Raw genomic sequence first — 20,529 nt, forward strand, 5'->3', positions numbered from 1 at the left:
CGTTGCAGTACTTAGTACACCGTCTAAGCTGTTCGCCAATCACAACGCACTGGGACAGCTAACCAATCACAACACATTTTGTTTTTCGGAAGGCGGACCTTCATCAAAGCCGGAACTAATCGAGCCGTTTGTGCCAGCCTGGGGAGAAAGGTATTTTGTAATGTAAATTATGTGAAAAATAATGCGTTTTTTGAACCACCAAGCATGAGAGCATGTTCTAGTACACCCCCAAAACATAATCAAAACTTTGTAAAAGAGCATAATAGGACCCCTTTAAGTTGTATTTACAACAATGCTCCAGAACAGTTCAACCCAAATATTCAGATGTGTCCAGCGCGTTTTATGGATGACTGTTTCCTGATCCTGATAGAGTAGACTACAATGCCAGCTGTTCTGACTCACAAAGTGTAGGTTTTCTGTATTTAAAGAATTTGCCACTGACGATTCAAACGCGAGTTTTGAGCAGTGTAGAGTAGCACTTGTTGTTTGTCATTTCTCCGATCACAAATGCAGACATGGTTTTATGTTTACGCTGTGCGATGCAATGCAACGTGTAAAAAGACAGTATAAGTCATTATAATCCGTAATTATGTCCCCACTGGATGCAACAAATGCCTCGTTTATAATGGGTTTTAATGTTTTTGTCTCGTCGCTCCGGCCGGACAGGGTATCACAATATGGTAAGGGGCATAACATTTCCGTCACACGCTTGAGGTATTCGGCCAATCACAACGCACTGGATAGCTGGCCAATCAGAGCACACCTCGCTTTTCAGACCGATGAGCTTTGTAAAAATCGACGCGTTTCAGAAAGGCGGGGCATAGAGGAGAAACAATAATGTACAGCATGTGGAAAATAATGTTTTTTTAACCTTAAACCGCATAAACACATTTCATTACACCAAATACACAAAATAATGTTCTTTTTAGCAACATCATATGACCCCTTTAAAAAACTTTTGACTGGTAGTGTAGGCTGATTATTCTTATAGATTGAAACAAATGTGCTTCAGCCAGGATAAAGAATATGAAAAGTGCTCTGAGTTGCTGCAGAAAACAAAAAAATTGAGCAACAACAAAAACATGTTGCTGGAGACGGGTTTATTATTGAAAATGCAAATTCATTCTCTGCCAGCAGGAGGCGCTTTTAGAGTGATAAAACTAGCAGTTTCCCCAGTAATGGCTGTAATCAAAGCAGCTCCACTCATGAATACTACTTTATCAGATAAAAATGAAAATGTCATCGAAACTTTTCTGAAGACAGTCGGTTCCCTTCAGAGATACATTCATATAAAACACCGCGCCACGTTTTGATTTTGAAACGTGCAGTGCTCATGTTTATTCAACAAAATCAAACACCACAAATAAATCAATGTATGGGAAACACTGGTAATGTATATCGGAAATGTGTTTAAAAATCATATCACCGTTATTGAAAAAATTATATCGCGATACATATTGATATTAAATTATTGTCCAGTCCTAGTTCAAACTATTCATTATCACTTATTAACAATGTAATACTGTAAAACTGTTGCAATGTTGAATTTTACTCATAGACTGTATAAAAACATGGACGTCACCCGTAGTTTTCTGAAAAGCGTTTTTGAAGCTCAAAGTGGGCGGAGCGGGCCATCGCCATCTTGGCAGCGAGTCACCGCGCGTCACTCCCGGATAATCGAAAATGGGCAAAAAGTTGGGAGCTGGATGCTGAAGGCTTAATATAATTTAAATGGACGAGTTATAAAAAAAAATGCACCCCCCTCACAGTTGTCAAGAAGGGCAAAATTAGCTATATAGACCAAAATAATTTTTTGAACCAGGCTGTAAACATGTTTTTTTTCTGCTGTAAAGTTGGGCAGAAACTTTAACATGGGGAGTCTATGGGATTGACTCCCTTTTGCAGCCAGCCTCTAGTGGACAGTTGACGAATTACAGTTTAAGTCACTTCCGTGTTGGCTTCACGAGAGAGAGCGGGAGGTTGCCGCTTGATTTTACTATGTAAAGGTGCAGTCACATTAGCAATATTTCAGCAAAATTTTACAGGGAAAAAAACAGTTCAATGTCAATGGTTTATCCACACACCCTTAAATGTTGTTCATTGACTTTTCATGAGTCTTGACACTCAAGAAAGCATGCTTTGGAAGGAACATGAAATAAGTTTAATTTTACTATAGATTACATATCTCTCACTACAGTAGAATGGTAATGTGTTTTGTTACATGGACTAGTGCGCCACCCAATAGTCAGATAATGCTATGAAAAAAACTGTAGTTTTTAATGCTTATAAACTAAGGTTTTAACCTTGATTAAAAAAAAAAAAGCATTAAAAAAAAAGTAAAACAATAAATAAATGATATTTCATTCATAGGTCTCTTTATGCATAATGTGTGCAAAATGGCCATAAACAGGTTCTCTCATTATACATATAATGTATCTATAATGGGAGTAATAATTGACAAGATTTTCATAGTAATATACAGGGGTGTGACGTAACGAATTACAAATACTCACGTTACAGTAATTAAGTAGTTTTTATCAGTAATTGTACTTTTTTGAGTAGATTAAAAATTGTGTACTTTTACTTGAGTACATTTTAAGTGATGTATCGGTACTTTTACTCCGCTATTTTCCTCCGTTTGTGGTCGTTACATGCTTATTTTAATTTTATTTTTATCCATCTACGTGATTGGATAGAGAGTAATAGGTCTCGTGACTTTCGTCAAATCAAAATGTGCATAGAAAACTTTAACCCCCAACTGTTTATCATGGCTGCTGGAAGCGCATTCTTCAAGCATCAATTCAGTCTCATCTTCCTCTAACTTAATATGTTAAGGTAAATTTCGGATTTCTGCTTACTAAATGATTTGTATATATGCTTGCATGAATTTGCCATCCTTCTAGAACAATGTGCATTTATGTTAAAATTGTAACATACATTATCAAGTTTAGTTATTTTTATTTCTTTATTGCAAAACGCTAAAACTGGCACCGTTTTGGAGAGAAATGGGCTCTCATTTAACCCATATCGTGGTGTGTGATGCTGAACTATGAGTTTCTAATGGTGTTTGTATTTGCACTGTTCTAAACATTAATATTTTATGTGCAACAACAGCATATGCTGTCTCAGTGCCCTTACACATGATTTTAAATCTATTTTCTTCAAACTTTATGATTTAAATGGGGATGATTGTACGGAGAATAACTTTCATATTTTCTTCAACTGAATACTGTTTCCGTGCTGTTTTGATGTATTTTAAAGAGTTGGCAGTCAAAATTAAAATTGCTGGATGATGGATACTCTTCATTCTTTATGACAAATAAGATAATGTGAATTACAGAATGTACCACGTTTTTAAAATGTATCAATTGCAGTGTACAGCGTTAATTATGAGGGGGAAGAATCCACAGCTCAGTACTCACTACTCAATACTCATGAGTACTTTTAAATAGGCTACTCTTTTACTCTTACTCAAGTCGTTTTTGGACTCTACTCACACTACATTTTTTGGAAGGTAATGGTACTTTTAACTTGAGTATATTTTTTCAGTACTCTTTCCACCACTGGTAATATATAATATTTCATAGGAATATTGAAATATAATTTCTTTCCCTATTCATTTGTTATCTCCCAAAATGCGTAATAAACATTATTTTAGTCCTGTTGTCCTCATATGAGGACATGTATGAAATCAACGTCCTGTTTCCTAACAGAAAGTCATATATGACCCTGGACCACAAAACCAGTCTTATGTCGCTTGGGTATATTTGTAGCAATAGCCAAAAATACATTGTATGGGTCAAAATTATTGATTTTTCTTTTATGCCAAAAATCATTAGGATATTAAGTAAAGATCACGTTCCATGAAAATATTTTTGTAAATTTCCTACTGTAAATATATTAAAACTTAATTTTTGATTAGTAATATGCATTGCTAAGAACTTCATTTGGACAACTTTAAAGGCGATTTTCACAATATTTAGATTTTTGTGCACCCTCAGATTCCAGATTTTCAAATAGTTGTATTTTGGCCAAATATTGTCCTATCCTAACAAACCATACATCATTGGAAAGCGTATTTATTCAGCTTTCACATGATGTATAAATCTCAATTTCGAAAAATTGACCCTCATGACTGGTTTTGTGGTCCAGGATCACATATTTTGATTTGAAACCCCATAACATTTTCCTGAGATGTTGATTTATGACACAAAGTTTAAAAATTAGTCAGATTTAAATGATTATTACAAAATATGATCATATTTCCATAAGAGTGTCACTAAATTAATATCAGACATTTCTGAAGACCAAGGAGAGGGAGTGGTCATGGTGAAACATCCAAACATTTATCTCTGAAAAGCCCTGAATGTGCTCAGTACAGGACATCCAGACTTAAAACTGTGGCATGTATAGCCTCAGAGAAATACACCAAAATATGTCCTCATATGAGGACGCAGGGTCTCAGGAGGTTAAAGTAGGGTCTGCTAAGTTTATGGGATGTCACACAGTGTAGCATGAAACTGCAGTAAGTGCAGAAAATATACTTTTAAACTCGTCTTGAGAGGACAAAGGAATACTTTCCCGCCATCTTAGTATATGCTACATTTAAATTTGACAGAAAACGGCTCACCCCTTTCGTTAAAAAGAAATTATAAAACAACACCATATAGCAGCGATGGCGCCCTGCAGCTGCTACCGCTTCAATATGTCGATAAAATGCTACAATATGACTTTATATCACCTGCACACGGTTAAATCTGACTTATATTGTGGATTCTAACCAGATTGAAATTGGAATGTATTTAATACATGCGAAACAATATTTCAAAGCAAACTTGCTTGAGTGTTGAGACCTTACAACAAATATTAGATTAACCTATGCAATTAATACGGTTTTACATAAACTGACCTTCAATTGGTTTTAGATGTACCAACAGGTGGATGACAGTTGGGAATGGCACGCAGGAAAGGAAAGTGCGCCACCAAACGAACCTGCGTACTGACTGTTTTCTCACAGGTCTCCCGAACACTACCGCCCCCTTGTGCCCTGGAAGACACGGCAAGCAACGGGACCTCAAGTTCAACGTATTTTTACCATAGACTGTAAAAAAAGATGGAGGACGATTGAACATATATCAGCGTGATAACAACTACCTTAAATGACCAAAACCATCTTTCGGAAAACTGTATTGGAAGTGTAATTATTTTTTTTATTTTGACGACATGTTCAATTCTGGAGAGGGCGGGGTTTATGACCTGTACTGCAGCCAGCCACCAGGGGGCGATCAAAGAGCCCGCAGCTTCACTTTTCAGGACGTGTGAGGCACACCCGATTTATACTGAATCACACAACGCAATATATGAGTGTTTCTTCAATTCAGCCAGTTTTATGCAGCATTTTTATTCAAATTAACAGATTTCCTTTTTTTTTTTTTGAAGGTCATATTAAAAAAACATTTAATTAATCATTTATTTTGTTACTTTTCAAATGCAATTTATGCACAGATTTGTTTCTACACTTGTCCCATCCCCAGACCTTTAATCTTAAAAGTATTACATTAGTTTCAGTGAAGAGCTTGCTTTTAAATTAAATATGAAACGTGATGGGTGAAGACAACAAAGAAAATGCAAGGTAAATCTCACTTGTGAACAGACTATTTTTATTGTGCATTATTTCCAATAACGTTATAATTTAGTCAAATCATGGGAACAAAGGTATATATAAAATATTTATTAATAAACTTTATCTAAATGAAATATGATTTTATTCTAAAAATGTTTTAAGAAATTCCCAGGACTACACATTTTATGTTATTCTCAGGTTTTTAAGGAGCTCTCTTTTAGGTCAGTCAGTGAAAAAACAGGTTAAAAACTTCTTTTGGCATAAAAATACAATTCATGATTCAATCTGACAGTGAACTCAAACAGTCACACTATTCTCAATGTGGTCTGGAGACAGGTAAGTATAGGGCAACTCCAGCTGGCTGTTCCTGTCTGCGATGTCTTTTGCTATCATTTTCAGCTCTCTCCGGACCTCCTCCACAAGCTTGATGGTTGCACCACTGCTGAAGTACCACTCATTGTAATGGCACAAGGGCACCTAAAGAGGAAGTAATGGCTAGATGAACATCACGTCTGCATCCTAGTCCTACAGAAAATATACAGTGTAAATACTCACACAGCAGTACCCAAGAGATTGTGTTAACACTCACAAAGTCAATGGCAGGCTGTGACAGTAGAGACAGGACACTAAGGACGTGGCAAGAGGAGTTCACTTCCGGAAAGAAGGAGAAAATATCCTCCTCCGACACCGAGCCTTTGGTCTGAGAAGGTGGACGTGACATGGCAGCAGGACTGTTCTTTATTCAAAGGTTATAATCCAGTTAAATGTGGAGATTGGTTTAAGAAGGGGTGAGATGTGTTTAGTGAATTTGAATTAGTTAGGCGGACATAATATGCTGTTCCTAAGCACCTCTGTCAGTTTATTAATAACTGAACATACCTGAGAGAAGTTCACAGCTGCATGAAGTGCTGAGCAGGAAAAGATCAATTTATGCATTTTACATCTCTGTGAAGAATAAATGAAGTAGATGAGACAGAAATTGTATGATATGATATGTAGGAAGGTCCACAGTAAAGAATCTTTGAAAAAGTTCTTAGAAGCATTATATTCAAATTCATATGTTTGTTTCACATGGTTTTGAAATGTAACTTAATTACATGTAATGACTAAAAATTTTTAAAAAGTGGTGTAATCATTAAGTAAAACAAATACATGCGAGTGAAATATTTTCCTTACACCTTAAATGTGCACATATCTTAATTACCATTTTAAAAAAATTGTTTTTAAAATATATATATTTTTCAAAATTATTAATTCACAAAAATCATTATGTTTTTGGGTCACACTACAAGATATTTTTAAACCTGAACTAACCATGCCTTGCCATAAACAGGTCAAATTATCAGATTTTTCAGGAATGTTTTCTAAGAAAAAATAGATTATGCCAAACTACTTAACTACTATCTAAACTACATTCATTTTTATGAGTCCTTTTTTGATGTCAGGACAGACTTATGCTGACATTTTTTACTTTACTCCCTCCAAAAATGATTAATTCATGAAAATCATTATGTTTTTGGGGAGTTCATGACATGTTACAAACTAAACTAACCTTGCCTTGTCATAAAAAGGTCAAATTATCTTATATTTTAAGAGACATTTCTTAAGAAATAATAATAAAAGATTATGCCAAATTGCTTAAAAAATGTTTATTTCTCAAGAATTTAAGTCTTTTAACAAGGCCTTTTCTTTTCATTATATCAGGATAGGATCAGCCAAACAATCCTGACTTTATGGCCTACCAAAAATATCCAAAATGATTATTAATTCGAAATTTAAAAACAGGTGTGTTCAAGTCATTGTATGAAGTGCATTTTTTATGTATTTTTGAATAAATCAATAAATATGACAAAAATGAACCTATGGCACTGAGGCCGAGGAATCCCTGCGTGAAGATCTCTCTAATCCAGTTTTGTAGTTCACAGTCGTGCTGGACGTCCTCATCGTTACAGTAATACAAACGAATCCAGCCTGCAACAAACCTGCATGACAAACGCAAATCATGTGCTTATTCAAACCTAAAGACTCTGATTCAGATAATGCTGAATGCTGAAGAAAGTACCTGTGTAGAGCATCCCAGAACCCCAGTGCATCTTGTGCATAATAACAGATAGGTATTGCATCCAGTCCTCGCACTCTTATGTCATCTGGCACACACATTGAGCTGTAGCGGAGACGTTGCGTTTCGAGCAGGCAGCAGTGGTATTGCCTCCAGACCACAGGCTATTGACTACAGGAAACAGAAACCATATACAATTAAACTAAATCATGAGGAAAAACTAGATTCTCTAAACAGTAAACAGACGATATTAAACACACCAACCTTGTCAAAAACGCCTGAATGTTGATCTGAAGAGTGCTCCGGATATGAGGCATCAGCTGAAAAACAAAAGTACGATTTATAGGTTAAGCTAAAGAATTCAACCATCCACTCTCATGGCAAACGACTTTAAAGCATCAAAATGATCAAAATCAATGAACCGCAGAAGTCCTAAAAGCAAGTTATTTTTTTATTGTAGTGCATACCAAATAGTCTCTGTTGTACACGTCTATAATATACATATACACACACATATATATATATATAATTATTATTTTTTTTTTTCTAATTGTTTTGTTTACTATGGAAGCCCATTTCCACCACAAATTAAAAAAGCATGCTCTGATTATAGCTCTGAGATACTAAGTCATAATATGAGATAAAAAGTCAAAAATATTACATACAGTGTAATAATTATAATAATTAACATAAAAGCTAAATTTATGACATAAAAAGTACAAATTATTAAGTAAAATGTCAAACTTATGACACAAGAGGTCAAAATTATGAAATTTAAAAGTCAAAATGCAAATGACAAATTGTAACAAGATAACGCTTAAATTGACAAAACTTATAAGATAAAATGTCATAATGACTTTTTATTGCATAATTTCAACTTTGTATGTCAGACTTATGACTTTTTATCTCCTAATTGTTTTTTATGTGGAGGAAATGGGCTTTCAAATTATGACATAAAAAGCTAACCACACTTTTTAGCTAGTAATAATGGCTTTTTATCCCATAATTTTGACTTTTTTAAAGTCATAATTTTGGCTTAGTATCTCATAATTACAATTTACCAAAGCATGATTTTTTTGGGCTTCCATCGTTTCCTTAAATAAGTAAGAAAACCAACCTTGTCCTTCAGGACTGCTTTCACCACAAGAAAACAACAACAACCTATGGTCAAAGTCAACACTGCATGGTTCTGTATCTTTGAGCTGAACTTTGTTTCTACCTGATGAAGAGGATGAATCTCGGGCAGCTGTCGGAGTGTGGCGGTACAGCACACCTCTCCTATAAGATGAGTGCGCAAAAATGGGAAAGTAGCTGATGGACCTGGAAATCTGAATTACGGACCCACATCTTTGCTAACAACTAATGCAACCAAAACAGGATTCTGTGGACCAGGAGCCTGTTGAAGCTGAAATATTAAGATTTGGTTCTTGATTTTAGCATTCATTTGGTCATTAAAATTCAGCCAAAAGAGATTTTAATACATCTAATCAAAGATGGTGACTATTACAATAAAAAGCGGTTAAAAATTGTTTACTTGTACGGCTATGGGCTTTAGTTCTCCTTGTCGGTTGTAATGCAGCAGGCATAAAGAAGCAGCCAAGTAGGTCTGTTTGTCATTGACAGTATTAGCAGGCAGCTGATCCAGCACTTCATAATCCAGAATATTCCTCTGTCCTCTCTGTGCAATATACATTACATAGTTACATAGAATGGTCTGTTAAAAATGTCAAAATGGCCTGCAATCCACATTTGCATACTTGTACGCACCTCCATCTCCTCTGGTAGAAAAGGTCTGACCATCTCTGAAGTGACAGACAGGTTAGGTGGCAGGTTACGGATCTGTCTGACACACAGAGGATTGCAACCATTGAGGCACTGATATTCGAAGAATGCATCCTCTTGCCAATGAGCCTGAACATATTCTATGAGAGAATTGTACAGCAAAAAAAATAAAAAATCATCTATATATATATATATATATATACACACACACACACACACACACATACATATATATAAATTTAATTTGTTTTGTTTATTTTAAATTGTAAATATTTGTTTAGCATACTGGCAATTGTGTTCTCTCTTCCATTGAAAAGGAAGAATGTCTCAAGTTCCTGTAGGCTGCTCCAAGATGTTCTTCTTTCAATGAAACTCTTGATGTAGTGCACATTGTTAACTGGGCTAAAAGACAAGCAGAGTGACAACATTTCATTGTCAAATTACGTTCATGTGACATAAGAATAAATTCATATCAATCTAGTTTGTAATGAAGCTTTAAGAAAGCTAAACCACTACCGCTGACAGATGTAACTAAAGTTTGGTCCTAGAGCTGTAACACTGGACATGTCTACACAGTGAGGACCATCTACAACAAATGTGCCCCACCTACAGATAAAAAACAACATCTTTATTAACTGTGATAAAAAAAAGACGGGAGGACAAAAACAATAAACTAATGAGTAAAAAAGGTTTTGCTTGATAAACTGCTGTTTTTGTTGGAGATCCCTCTCCCTGTGATTGGTTAGGATTGCTAATGTTTCCTTCTTTTTCAGACACACTAGAGAAGGGAAACATTAAGAGGCGTTGATATGAAATACAGGAAGTAAAAAGGATATTACTACCAAATTAATAAGTGTGAAGGACCGGTGAAAACAGAAACAGCTCACCTTTCGCATTCCGAAGCTCGACGTTACCATCTGCTGTCCGGATCCATTTATGACAAGGAAAAACCTCCACCTCAGGATCCTCAGAGTGATAAAAAAAGACGGGAGGACAAAAACAATAAACTAATGAGTAAAAAAGGTTTTGCTTGATAAACTGCTGTTTTTGTTGGAGATCCCTCTCCCTGTGATTGGTTAGGATTGCTAATGTTTCCTTCTTTTTCAGACACACTAGAGAAGGGAAACATTAAGAGGCGTTGATAGGAAATACAGGAAGTAAAAAGGATATGGATACTACCAAATTAATAAGTGTGAAGGAACGGTGAAAACAGAAACAGCTCACCTTTCGCATTCCGAAGCTCGACGTTACCATCTGCTGTCCGGATCCATTTATGACAAGGAAAAACCTCCACCTCAGGATCCTCAGAACTCCGTCTCACATGCACATCCCCACAGTGCCAATCCAGGTCCAGAAAGCCAGGCTGAGCCTCAAGACGGAGTTTCAACAAAACCACTATGCCAACTTCCTCTTTAGACTTGATGACAACTGTATAGGCCTGTCCCAAAAAGAAAAACACCACATTTGCATGTGTACCTGCTAGATGGGGTCACAGTCTAAAAGAATGCTGCCATAGTGAATGACTTAGTTTTTTCTCAGTTATTTAACAGTCATTTGATATATCATATTCTAGGCAGGTTTAGAATGGGTTTAAGTGCCTCAGCAGATACTGTAGTGGCCTGTAGCTGTTAGAGGGCATATACAGTGGGGAAAATAATTATTTGATCCCCTGCTGATTTTGTAAGTTTGACCACTTACAAAAAAAATTAAGGGTCTATAATTTTTATGGTAGGTTTATTTTAACGGATAGAGACAGAATATCAACAAAAAAATCCAGAAAAAACACATTATATAAAAGTTATAAATTGACTTGCATTTCAGTAAGTAAAATAAGTATTTGATCCCCTACCAACCAGCAAGAATTCTGGCTCCCACAAACTGGCTACGTGCCCAAGTGGAACACAGATTAGTCCTGTCACTTTAAGAAATTACTCCTAATGTCATCTTGTTATGAGTATAAAAGAAACCAGTCCATAGAATGTGTTTCTTCCATTCAAGCCTCTCCCACCACCATGGGCAAGACTAAAGAGCTGTCAAAGGATGTCAGAGACAAGATTGTAGACCTGCACAAGGCTGGAATGGGCTACAAGACCATCAGCAAGAAGCTTTTTGAGAAGGAGACAACTGTTGGTGTGAATATTCGGAAATTGAAGAAATACAAAATAACCATCAATCGCCCTCTGTCTGGTGCTCCATGCAAGATCTCGCCTTATGAGGAAAGGATGGTCATGATAAAGGTGAGGGATCAGCCCCGAACTACACAGTAGGAGCTTGTTAATGATCTTAAGGCAGTTTGGACAACAGTCGCCAAGCAAACCATTGATAACACACTACGTTGCAATGAGTTGAAATCATGCAGTGCCTGCAAGGTCCCCCAGCTCAAGAAGGCACATGTACAGGCCTGTCTGAACATCTAAATGATTCAGAGAAGGCTTGGGAGAAAGTGCTGTTGTCACATGAGAACAAAATTGAACTCTTTGGCATCAACTCGACTTGCTGTGTTTGGAGGGAGAGAAATGCTGACTATGACCCCAAGAACACCATCCCTACAGTCAAGCATGGAGGTGGAAACATTATGCTTTGGGGCTGTTTCTCTGCTATGGGTACAGGATGACTTCATCGCATTGAAGGACCGATGGACGGGGCCATGCACCGTAAAATTCTGGATGAGAACCTCCTTCTCTCAGCCAAAACACTGAAGATGGGTCATGGACAGAGGCGGACAGTAACTAAGTACATTTACTTATGACTTATGACTTTAACTTCACTACATTTGAAAGACAAATATTGTACTTTTCACTCCACTACATTTCTATCAAGGTCATCGAAGTATAAAGTCGTTACTATGTAGCAGCTTTGAAAATCAGTGGGTGATTTGTTTCTTCTCTAAAATGTGACTTTCTTTTTTTGAACACTGACCAGTTGCAAATGTGATATTTATTTATAACAATTCAATAATAAGAAGTTAATATTGTGGTATATATTAGACACAATATTGTCTGATTTTGCTAAAATTGTGTACGCGAAAATATTACCTATAAAGCCACAGAAGAACTGTTGTGCATCTCCTAATAAAACACAAGTACCACGAGAGTGATTAGACAGCATTTTCAGCTATACAATTATAGGACAAAGTTTTACATATATGCCATTATAATTAGTGTTTTATTTTTTAACTGTACGGAATTATAAAATAAAACGCAAATTATAATCGGGCCTTCCATCAATTGGTGATGAAAAAAATGACTCGCCATCTCCTAACTGGATGTGCCTTTAGAGAGAAATGCACGGATTACATAATGAAAGAGTTTATTTTATTAGGAGTCTATTTTCTATTCGAATTATTTCGTTTTAAAGTAGTAATTTAAAGCTTTCTATATATTTTGATCATGTCTGAGTTTAGGTTCATCAATGTGAAGCGCTCCTGTTCAAGACTGAGACGGCAGAAAGCGTTTGTTTTCCTTATTTTATAAAAGCACGTTTTGTTGATATTGTGAGTGCACACAAATAAAAGTAGACCCTTTACAGTTTAGAATGATGTATTACTCTTACCTTTATGAGCAAAAATGACTGCCTATTTTAAGTTGTTTCCACTGTTAGAAAGAAATGCAAGTGATGGCGCTGCCTCTGTGTCCTGCAGCTTGCGCTTCAGCTTCCACTCTCCGCAAACGATTGGATATAACAGGCACATTTATCTTGGTTAAACATTTAAACTAACATTGTGATATACTTGAACTGTTTTATATATAGATTTTATTTTAGGCAAGTCCTGATGATTTGAGAAGGCTAAATTGATCAAACATAGGCTATAGGCTATGATCAATTCACTGTCTGCCGCTGGCCTTTACTTAAAAAAACAAAAATAACTTACATTTAACGAACAAAAAATACTCAAAATGTTTTTCTAAATTTACTTTATAAAAAAACGAAACGAAATATAATCACTTTTCCATTACATACAAAACTGAACTATTTTAATAGCTGAAACAGAATAAGCTGTTTTTGGGAAAAGGGGAAAAAAGACGGACTAGGGCCTATATTTGAGGCCTATGACTGATGACGGCACGGTTTGATCTTCGGCTGACCAATCAGCAGAAAGGGGCGTTTAATTCCCGCCCACGTGTAGAAATCGAATATTCAAGCTGTTTATTAATTTTTCCACCCAAGAACGAAAAACGAAAATTTAAGCTGAATTCTCGGTTTTCGAAAAAATATTAAATAAAAAAACGAATGATCGAATGATACACGGATTTTTCCTGACAACTTTCAGCAATGCCACCCTCTTTATTTTACTAACTTACTGCATGCTGAAGGTGACCCAGCTGACCTCATCAGAAAAAAACTCAACACCACCATCTAGTGGATTGTAAATAAATTGATTTTATTATTCTACCAAATAGTATAATAACAGATCGATACTTGGCGTCCGTGTATCGATACAGTATTGCCGCGGAAAATATCGCGATACTATGCTGTATCGATTCCCCCCCCCCACCCCTAATGGTTACTGGTGTTTTTTACGTGCTGTTTTACATAGTCATTATCTATGCCGTTTCACTTTAATTATGTAGCCTACGTGCAATACTTATTTTTGACAAATGTGGTCTAAAAATAAATATATGTATGTATATTTTTAATGATAGAAATCGGTGTATATGCAATTCTATGTAATAATATGATGTAGGGAGCGCAAAAATCCACAAAAATAATACCTTCCCTGACCGGGAATCGAACCCGGGCCGCGGCGGTGAGAGCGCCGAATCCTAACCACTAGACCACCAGGGACGTGCTAAATTAGCGTAACACTGGCATTACAAACACTAGAAACACTAGTCCCGGCAAACAGCACGATATTAAAACAAGGTACGTTTACCTGACTATTTTTTTTTTTTACCAAATAAAATCACACACAAGTTATCCCTTTATATGATATATTTAATGTAAATTTTCAGGCAACAACATTAGTGTACACGGAAGCCTAATTACCGTTATATATTTTTTTTTTCGAGATTTAACAAAAAATGTTTTGCGATCCCAAGATACATTTTAATAAAATCCAAATGCATGGACTAACGTTAGGTGGAGTGCAATATTGCACGTTTTGTCCTCGTAACGTTAATCCTGTTATGCTGAGCTATCAGAAAGGCCAATGGCGAGCTCATTATCGTCTATTTTTTGTGGTGACACTAGTAAACACGGTATGGTGTAACAATCGTATAAACTAAATTGATCATTCTACTCCTAATACTTTAAGACCTCGTGGCGCAACGGTAGCGCGTCTGACTCCAGATCAGAAGGTTGCGTGTTCAAATCACGTCGGGGTCAATTTACGTTTTAATTTGTCACGCAATGTCAAATTAATTCAATTAGCTGTCAAAATGTATTTATTATTGTCCTATTAATTTTTTTTTGATTGCCCCATCTGATCATCTCACACATATATGCACACACAGGGTTTCTTTAGAAATAACCAACATTTAATAAATATACGGTTCTTCTGTAACAAAAAATATGTTACATATACAAGCTTTGAAATCTCATGCAAGTGAGAGACTGGTCCAAAGTTACTGGACTTTCACTGTGAAGGAATGTTGAGGACAGAGTTCATCCACAGCAGAGACCATGTCCAAAGTCCGTCATATTTGGACCACATTTGTCAAATATACAATGAATTGATAAATTCGCAATAAAAGGCCTATATAGTCTTTAACTATTATAAAACATCTCCAAACTTCATTCATACTCTTGCAGTCAATGAGAACAAACTAAAAAAGTAATTTTGTGCAACAGTTGACTTCCTCTTTCAACAAACATAGTTTCCTGTGTAATAATCACTCATTATGACACATTTACCACAACATGCATGCATTAACACATACACAGTAGACTGAAATCATTAGCAACACCAAAGCATACAAATAACAAAACATTTAAATCAAATTTAACTGAAAAAAATTACTTTATTATACAACATTAAAACTAGGTTTTAGAATGCCTTATATCACTGTATGAAACTTTTGCCACAAGCAACAATGGTCTGTAACAATAAGCTGTATTTCTTTCCTACAAAACTGCTGATTAAAGTGGCTCAGTTTTGTAAATACTACAAGTTGTTAATTCAAGTAAAGGCTTTACGTGCTCATAAAATGCATTGTTTATTGCTTCAAAATATTCACAAGTTGAGAGGACCTTTCAGTTTTGGATTAACCTCACTATTTTTGTGTTGTTCAGAAATAAGAGATCAAGCTTGTTGTAGTTTGGCGGGTTGGCTAGAGGGTCATAACCTAAGCGACTTAACATCGGGGCAAGGCTGGCCACATCATTCACCACATCAGCAGGGATCTTGCCCACCCATTTAGACAGAGCGTCTGTATTCACTGGCTTGACTACTTGATCCGTTGACAGCTCCACCCTGGAGGAGAGACAGGGATCATAGAGACAATGAAAAAACATACATCTATTTAGAAACACTGTAGTTAGGATTATAGTAGACAAGGTCTAAGTGCTTGTCTAAAATATCATGAAATTAATCTGCCTTCTAGAGATTAAGTCTGTAAAGTGACCACATCACAAATTGCAGTAAGAACTGAAAATTAAAATCTACTTATTCCAGAGGGAGATGTTTTAAAGGGGTGGTTTACTGGGTTTTTTCTAGGCTTGATTGTGTTTATGGGGTGCAGTCTAACGTGTGTTAATGCTTCGTTTAAAAAAAAAACATTTTTCACATAATTTATCTTTATTCCACACCGCTCTGTCCCTTCTCTGAGAAACGGGCTGATCATTTCCTTCTTTTACGAAGCCCCTCCCTCAGAAATACACGATGGGCTCTGATTGGTTGGTGGGGGGGGGGCTATGCATCCCTGCCTCTGCTGAATTATTTTTATCCCCTGTGGGGAAAATACATCCAGCGAACCCGCTCCGATCTAAATCAAATGATTCGTGATACGCGATCTGACAGGAATGCTGAATAATTTCGATTGGAGCGCTTAATTTTCATTGGAACAATTTGAATAACCGTGGAAATGAAATCATTACAATTAATAGGCCTAACGTAGGCTACAATGTTTTTATTGAACTGTGATCACGTTAAATACAGTTTCCGTCGTATTAAAAACATTTCATAAAAAGTTTTCAAAAGCATCCCCCCTCTGTTTTTTTTCACAAATCACACCTTGGGTAGGCCTATGTTTTTTGTTGTCTCATACTTTTAGATACGCTGTTATTTGTAAATGCTACTGCTTATGTTAGCTTTTAATATAGTTTTATCCTGATTAAAGCTTCAATACAGTACGGGCAACTGCACGCGCGTCCATGTTTAACGCTTCTCATAGCTATGTGAAAATAAGTCTATAAATGGAATAGAGCTGAGCTGATGATCTGAATGAGAGAGAGAGAGAGAGATGCAGAGTATGTGCAGAGCAGGGGGACGCGAGGAACAGTATTAAGAACCGCTGCTTTAGAACATTGATTTTGAAACTTAAGAATCCATTAGAATCGTTAGAAGACAGAATAGCGATTCATATATGAAAAGATTTTGACGTGCACCTCTAGTCTTCTCTTCCTCTTCTCTAAAGCAGCGCAGCATGGCCTCGCCCCCTTTGCTGACTTTTCCCGAGGGCGGGGTTTATCTGGGTTTGTGATGTCACGAACCTGGGAAGTAACTGGTTGTAGTCCCTACCAGCTGTTTTTGTAGGCATTAAACTGCCAGAATTTTAAAAGAAGATATCTCCGTTTGCATCGAACTTTCAGCTTCGTAACTTTGCAGATATCGTTTATGCTCAAACAGCAACATTAGACACTAACTAACGTTAAAAAAGTGAAATCGCAATGAACTACCCCTTTAACATCTTCCAACGGTTCCATTATTACAGAACTGTCACCCAATTAGTGCTCATGAGGTCTTTGTAAATACTTGATCAAACAAACACCCTTTTTACTTCTAATTTATTTGTTTTACCGCTTGTACTACAGAGACTATTTACATAGAGAGCACTAATTCAACTCTTGACAAGGAAACGTAAACCTGCATGTTTGATCCATTATCTGGAAAAGCCGTAAATGTAAAAGGAAACAGTGAATGAAAATTCTTGACAGGGTCAGACTTGATGGGAACAAAGTTGTTTTTCTTTTACCTTTTTTTTTTAATGCCATATCAGTATCGGATTAAAAATGATATGGCCACACCACACATTATATGCAGGGGTAAAAAAATGGATATGGTCATAAATTAAGATTTAGTTTCCTGGTTTTAGGTAAATTGTGGCTACATGGTTCTAGTTTGTTCCCTTGTTTTAAGACTGGAATATAACACCTTTTGCCTAGACCCCCCCCCCCCCCTTTTCCGCTTGCTAATCAGAACAACACAACCTTGTTTCTGCAAGGATGTTCAGCATGCTTTCTACAAACAAGGTCTGACATGTTTACTTTTTACATGGCGTGAGAATGTATTTATTTCAGTGTTTTATTTTCCATTTATTTAGACAAAATTTTTTAAGAATTATCACATGAATGTGACAAAAATCTCTCAAAAGTGTGACAGCAAATAGCTCAAAGCATCAAACTCACTCACTTTGACAGTGAAACACCACCAGCTTTCCCAATAAGCTGTTCGTGGTGCAGCACGGCAGTGTCCCACGGCAGATCCAGGAACTGAAGGAGCTTGCTCATCACTCGCTCAGGTTGCAGGACCAGCTGCTCGTAATGCACAGGCAGACAGTTGCCATCCGCTGCAGCCAGGCACTGGTCATACATAACCTCCACCGCCCGGTTCCACTTCACCAAACAGTCCCGGTAACTTGTTAAGTCGAATCCGGTGATAGTCACCTTGCGGGAAATCATAGAATGTACGGTGGCCCTGCCATCGCGGAGCATAAGAATAAATTTTGCTTTTGGGAAGAGCTTGGAGAGGTAGGTGAGAGACTTGAGAGCAAAAGGGTCCTTATTGCAGAGCCTCGGAGCGGGCTCGCCGTGCCCCACTATGATCTCCAACAGGAAGGCACGTACAGCTGAATCCAGGACCTCGTCGGTGACGCCAGCCTCGTCCAGACGGACACGTTCACGTGCGGAGTGACTCCATGTGGCCTGCATGGCTAACAGCCGGGGGATGACGCGGGTCTCTTGTCCACACCGAACCAGAGGGTGGGCGTCCAACATAGCCCGCATCAGTGTGGTGCCGCTACGAGGGACTCCGCCAATGAAAATGAGAGGGGTTTCCTCATTGTACTCCTCAGGGAGTTGTAATGGGTCGCTTAGGTTTCGGCCAGCTTGTAGATTTACCGCCCACCCATGCTGTGCCGCACGAGAACGAGCAGTTGGACATTCTATCGTGCTGAGGCCAAGATAAAATACTGTGATGGAGCTGATGACCCCACAGACCAGAAGAACGTTGCATGTTTGTTTTCTCATGACTTATAGTTAGGGGAGAATGTGGTTTGTGGTTACAAAAAAGGAGAATGAGGCAAAACAAAATGGGCAAAACAGACTTAGCAGAAAGGGAAAGGTTAAGAGGGATCTTGGAAAGACAGAGCGAATGCTTTTCAGAAATGTTCTGGGTGAAAGAATGTTGAAAGGCAGCTTAGGTAAAGGTTTATTGGGGGAGGGAAGGGATGGGCAACATTTTTCCAGCCAGCAGCTCTTCAGGCCTTTGCTTGGAGCTTCAATAAATTCAGACTTCGTAAGTCAAGCCTTATGTTTTCTGTCAGCACCATTATGCCTGTGAAAAAAGGGGAACACTTTCAAAAACAGATTTTGCCAGGTCTGTTTCAACATTGGCTACTAGGGTGCATCTCATGTTAGATTAAATGTCACATCTAATACCATTACAGTACAACATTACGGTAATAGTATTAGACAATTACAGCTTGCCTCGAATTGCAAGCCAAAACACAAATGAAAATTTCCTGTAAAATTTAACTAGAAAAACAACGTAATGCTGCGAAAGGATGTTGTGTGTATCTTGTAGGCGTCATATCTAGTTTATGATTGTAAAGATTGTCAGTTATCCAGGTCAAAGTAGAATAAATCTCACATAGTGGATCTTAGTCTTCAGAACTCAATATCTAAGACAATATTCAACAGTACTGATGTGCTATAATGATGACAATGCTATACGTTTTCAAATTTCATGGACAGAAATTATTGAAATAATTGTTTTTTGATGAAATTAATATTAAAATAAGAAATAATGTGTCAGTTTAGATGTTATCTTTATTTTTAGCCGTTGACCTACTAATCTAGCAGAACATCTAGTTTCCCTTTTGCACACATGAGCAGGTACATTTTGGTTACACTGCTACCTCTATGTGTGCAGGTTACACTACCTCGGTTTTTGAGTGTCAACAGCATCTTTCACACATGTAAACTTTGGCAAAAGTTTTAACACCTTTCAGCAGCAAAGCATCCTGTTGTGGCAAGAATCTGTGGTTGCATTTGAGATGCACATAGGTGTTATTTGTGACACATGCAATGCATGAAACATTAACACCTGATATGTTTGCACATACATAAATGTGTTAAAGATTAATTTTTATAGATATTTATTCTGGAATATAAAGCCCTTATATGGAGATTATTGGGTGATTTTTATGTAAATTACAAATCTTGTTAGTATGTGTTGCTCATTTAGAATACTCCAACTACATTAACATTAAAACTATAGGTTAAGAACAAATTAATGTATGCATGCACATGTTGTGAATTAGGCGGAAATTCAATTTTTTCTAATGTGTGTTTAAATAATCCCCCCAGTTAGTAGTGAATGAAACCTAATGACTAGGGATGGGCGTATCGATCCGAACTATCGATATTAATGCGTACAATGTGCATTGAATTGGACGAATAACCTTTATTAGAGTGTAATTGTGTAGGATATAACTATTTTCCTGCTCATCTGAACACACGCAAATGTTGCAAGACAGAACCAATTAATCACATTGAGCATTCACTCATTGCCGACAGTGCATTCAAACAGGGCTGCGTTTCCCAAAAGTATCATAAGAAAGCATTAAAGCTTTTGGGAACGGCAGCCCTGAACAATGCTTTTCAGAGAACAGAAATAAAAACATAA

At 36.9% G+C, this 20,529-nt stretch overlaps 1 protein-coding gene, 2 non-coding genes and 1 pseudogene across 3 annotated transcripts; 1 reads left to right on the forward strand and 3 right to left on the reverse strand.

Moving 5' to 3' along the window:
- Nucleotides 1–5,849: 5,849 nt before the first annotated feature.
- Nucleotides 5,850–11,478, reverse strand: LOC107570805 (arachidonate 8S-lipoxygenase-like; annotated as a pseudogene).
- A 2,699-nt stretch (nt 11,479–14,177) lies between these two features.
- On the reverse strand, nt 14,178–14,249 carry trnae-cuc (transfer RNA glutamic acid (anticodon CUC)). The gene has a single exon. It is a non-coding gene; the product is annotated as a tRNA-Glu (tRNA).
- A 468-nt stretch (nt 14,250–14,717) lies between these two features.
- Nucleotides 14,718–14,789, forward strand: trnaw-cca (transfer RNA tryptophan (anticodon CCA)). Its single transcript has one exon. It is a non-coding gene; the product is annotated as a tRNA-Trp (tRNA).
- A 115-nt stretch (nt 14,790–14,904) lies between these two features.
- Nucleotides 14,905–19,202, reverse strand: LOC107570812 (protein-tyrosine sulfotransferase 1-like). Its single transcript, XM_016257080.1, has 2 exons — nt 18,034–19,202; nt 14,905–15,876 (listed from the first exon to the last, which is right to left on the reverse strand). The coding sequence occupies exons 1-2, from the start codon at nt 18,867–18,869 to the stop codon at nt 15,657–15,659; spliced, it is 1,056 nt and encodes a 351-aa protein (XP_016112566.1). The 5' UTR covers nt 18,870–19,202; the 3' UTR covers nt 14,905–15,656.
- Between the last annotated feature and the right edge of the window lie 1,327 nt (nt 19,203–20,529).

The sequence above is a fragment of the Sinocyclocheilus grahami genome, unplaced genomic scaffold (genome assembly GCF_001515645.1).
Source record: "Sinocyclocheilus grahami isolate Dianchi unplaced genomic scaffold, SAMN03320097.WGS_v1.1 scaffold1508.1, whole genome shotgun sequence".
In the NCBI taxonomy this organism is placed as follows: Eukaryota; Metazoa; Chordata; class Actinopteri; order Cypriniformes; family Cyprinidae; genus Sinocyclocheilus; species Sinocyclocheilus grahami.